The sequence below is a fragment of the Chenopodium album genome, chromosome 2, assembly GCF_948465745.1.
Source record: "Chenopodium album chromosome 2, dcCheAlbu1.1, whole genome shotgun sequence".
In the NCBI taxonomy this organism is placed as follows: domain Eukaryota; kingdom Viridiplantae; phylum Streptophyta; class Magnoliopsida; order Caryophyllales; family Amaranthaceae; genus Chenopodium; species Chenopodium album.
The window spans coordinates 45,466,933-45,470,708 of record NC_137835.1 but is presented as its reverse complement, the minus strand read 5'-3'; the positions used below and the strand labels follow the sequence as shown (position 1 = coordinate 45,470,708).

The 3,776-nt window shown below is 33.9% G+C and overlaps 1 protein-coding gene across 1 annotated transcript; it reads right to left on the bottom strand.

Moving 5' to 3' along the window:
* Positions 1-251: 251 nt before the first annotated feature.
* On the bottom strand, positions 252-2,627 carry LOC145585704 (uncharacterized). The gene is made up of 5 exons (XM_081642417.1): positions 2,545-2,627; positions 1,912-1,994; positions 1,693-1,797; positions 1,169-1,606; positions 252-536 (listed from the first exon to the last, which is right to left on the bottom strand). Exons 3-4 carry the CDS (start codon positions 1,774-1,776, stop codon positions 1,304-1,306), a joined length of 387 nt encoding a protein of 128 aa, XP_081498543.1. The 5' UTR covers positions 1,777-1,797; positions 1,912-1,994; positions 2,545-2,627; the 3' UTR covers positions 252-536; positions 1,169-1,303.
* Positions 2,628-3,776: the final 1,149 nt, after the last annotated feature.

Genomic DNA, 3,776 nt, shown 5'->3' with positions numbered 1-3,776 from the left:
TCAATGTTGTCGACGTTTTTTGATGTCTACAATCTAAAAAAGTGGAGACGCTTTTTCATGTCCATATTTTAGTTAAATTAACATTTTTCGACATGGATATGCATCGAGATTATTCGTACCTTTTTACAAAAAAAAAAAAAAAATTTCCAATCTAATTTAGACCTAAAATTATATATATATATATATATATATATATATATATATATATATATATATATATATATATATATATATATATATATATATATATATAGAAAAAAAACTTCAATACATATATTAAAAATTTAAACCAACGTATTTTTAACATCATTCTAAAATGATCCAAAATATTAACAACATAATTACTATTAGAAACCTTGTTTGCTACTAATACTAGTGTCTCCAAATAAAAACAAATATATACTAAGAATAATTAACATCATAGAGTCGTCGCACCAAACCGAATTAGGCTAGCTGTCAAGTCTACTTGCCTCCACAATCTAACTCATTTTATCATTGTCCTTCTGCTTTAGCCCCTTCATCGTACCTCTTCCAACCTTCATATGTGAAAATTACAACAAAAATTAGAAATATAAATCAATAAATTATTATATATAGTATAAATACGAAGTTTAACTGCATTTAATTTAATAAGATAAAGTGACTAAGTAGCATATGAACTTGTCCTGCACCAAAGGCACCATATTCACAGACCCCCTAAAACTAGTTGAACCACTTGACAGCCACCAAAGCCCACCTTCAGTTTTAGTAGCCACATACAAACCAGTGGCTGAGATTCGGCCCTAAAGAGAGCTACTGTAGCAGAAGGACAGGTAGTAGCAGCCATTAAACCCCTCATACTAGCACAAACAATTGAGAGTTTGAGTTCCCCAACAATAACAGAGGAAACAGGGGAAAACCATCCAAATGAACCAGCATTCAAGACTGCCGGCATCTCCTATTATCAACAAAATCCACACCCCAACAACGCAAAATTGATTTTACCCATAAGACATAAAAAAAATATAATGGCAAAGTACCAATTGTTGATCCCATCAAACATACAAACACCAGGAATTAAATTACCAAAACATGAATTCCCTCACACTTACTCTTATAATTAGGGAAAATTTAATTATATGTAACATAATGTAAAAAAGTTCAGTACCTAAGAAACAAAATGATGTACCTGATGGTGTGTCATACCCAATACTTCTTGTGCAAGTCTTAGTATATGTGGATCAGTGTTACCCTCACTAACTTTACCTACAATTTGAGAAAAGTGTCCAACAAGATATTTCAGCAAAAAATTATTCTCTTGGACTTAGTCTTTGAGCTTTTCATTTTCTTTTTCAAGCACCTCATTCTTTTTGTACAAAGTAGCCACATCTTCTTTAACATTATCCATTAAATTAACTCTTCTTTGGAATTTTCCGTACCCTTCTTTCCTTAACACACCATGCACTCCGTAGATATCACCCTTGTTTACCCCTTGTCCATAACCCACAGGACGATCGGGAATCTCATCGCTATACATCGTTTTCTCAAAAGCTTCATTTTCTAGCTCTGTCTGTGACTTCGTAGGGTACATCAACCTAAGCTGCTCAACCTTAGCTACTACATCATCCTACACAAAATAATAGGGATTATGCAATTAGTCATCATCATTTTATAAAATTTATAAACTAAAAAAAATATGACATCAGATTGTACCACAAAATCTTCAGTGTCTGTGCCAGGGAGAAAGCTTCCATCTTTACCTGAGTGAGATTTAATCCAAAGAGCTAATAAGCTCATTGGTTCTCCATGTTCGTCTTCCTATGAATTGATAATGCAAATGCAAAGGGTATTAAAGAGATATAGCAATATCAACAAGAAGCACAATGAATGAAGACAAAACATAACAATAACATATATGTATATAAGTCGTACATAATCAGCTTGTTAATTTGCATAGCTATTGCTGCCACATCTGTGATACTGATTAAGGAAAGATCGTGCCCTTTTTCCACATTCTTCCAAACTCTGCATTAATTAAGCGTAAGCAAGAACAAATTAGGTATAACATGCGTAACAAATATCCTATAAAAATTGCCAACCATTCCCTTACCCTTAGCCTAAAACCAAACAACCCCTGAACTTATAGAATAATTTCTAGATAGTTTGTTAGGAAGTTAAAAGCTTGAATAAGAATTCACTTACATATAAACAGAAACTCAGGCTTATGTTGTCAACAACAAACAAGCATCAGATAAGATGACACTAAAAAAATTAAATTAGATAGTCGACCACATAAGCCTGATGGTCTGAGCACTGTAAAAAAATAATTCCTTATTAACGTAGCGGACTAAAAATCCTATCTAGAAATGATGTCACTATCTGCTCAGGCTTGGAGAAAGTCATTAGACTCATTCATAACTCATAAACTATTAAGAAACTTAGAATACACTTCGGATTTAGCAACATACCCTAACCTCATTTCCAACTTATTCAAATAATAATTAAAATAAAGGAATATTTCCAACAAATCCTTCCAAGAAACATGATGAAAATAATTGTTCTTACTTGTGCTTTATCAGAATACCAATAATCTACCAACGCTGTCCAATTCAGGGGGCTAATTCCTACTGGTGGTTGTGTTTTCATCTTGTAGGCGTCGCTCGAAGTGCGCCTACGCTAAAAGCATGTTGTGAATATGCATGGCACTCATAGGAAGTGGGAATTGACATATACGATTAGGGACAAATAAAGTAGGAAGTCGCCAACAAGTTTTTAAGGAACTTGTAAACCGTTCACGGATCATAAAAAGGCAACCACGATAAGGGACAACGATAGGCAACAACGATTGACCCGTGAAGGTTACACCCCATTCATAATCCATGAGATTACTAACTCCATATGGTTCGGAACCACGAAAGGAGGATCGGGGATGATGGTACGAAGTGAGTCATGGAGTCACATTCGCCCGTATTGGCCTCTACTCGATTCTTATATTGAAAAGCATTCCTGTGATCTCAAAGGCATACAATAAAATATTCAATTTGCTCCAAACTATTATTAGACTAAATTGGTTCAAAATTAATGCACACATAATTCTAAATATTTGGTGATCACTTCAATTAATAATAAGATTAAAAAGGAACCTAAACCGGTTGTCCAAATTATCTTATTAGGCGTGATTTTCAATTACATATTCCCTTTAAACATGCAATATGGTGATCAAAATAAATAATAGAATCAATATCAACATAAAAACCAATTTAATCATAATTCCAACAACATAAAAAATCGTTAGAAAAACAATAATAATAAAAAGAGCATGATCCTTACTTTGAATCTGTTTGTTTGCAACTACAAAATAATAAACGAGTTAGTAACTTCAAGAAAATAATAAAGAAATGACTAAATTAAATTAAATAAAATAAAGTTGATTTTGGGGCCAAACCCTCAAATGATTCTACCTTTCACGCCTTGGTTTAAGGACAGAACCTCGAGTAAAATATGGACTCCTTTGAGTGCTTGAAGAAGGAATTTTGAAGTGAAAAGGGTAGGCTAGTGTTTAGGTTAATAGCATAAAAGAGAGAAAAATAAGAATAATCGAATTCTGGTCCCCCCGTTCATCAGAAATGAGGGGGTATTTATAGGGAAATGTGCTGAGGGAGCACACGGAACCCTAAAATGATAAAAACCCTAAAAATGTATCCCGTGACACGGTCAGACTGTACCGTGACACGGTTAGACTGTACCGTCAGACGGTACAAGTTCCCGTGACACGGTCAGTTTTGGAGTGTCGCGGG

Coding starts and splice junctions, on each gene's coding strand:
- LOC145585704 (XM_081642417.1), bottom strand. CDS start 1,776: ATGAGCTTATTAGCTCTTTGGATTAAATCTCACTCAGGTAAAGATGGA. Junction 1,607..1,692: donor CAGACACTGAAGATTTTGTG/GTACAATCTGAT, acceptor TATTTTGTGTAG/GATGATGTAGTAGCTAAGGT.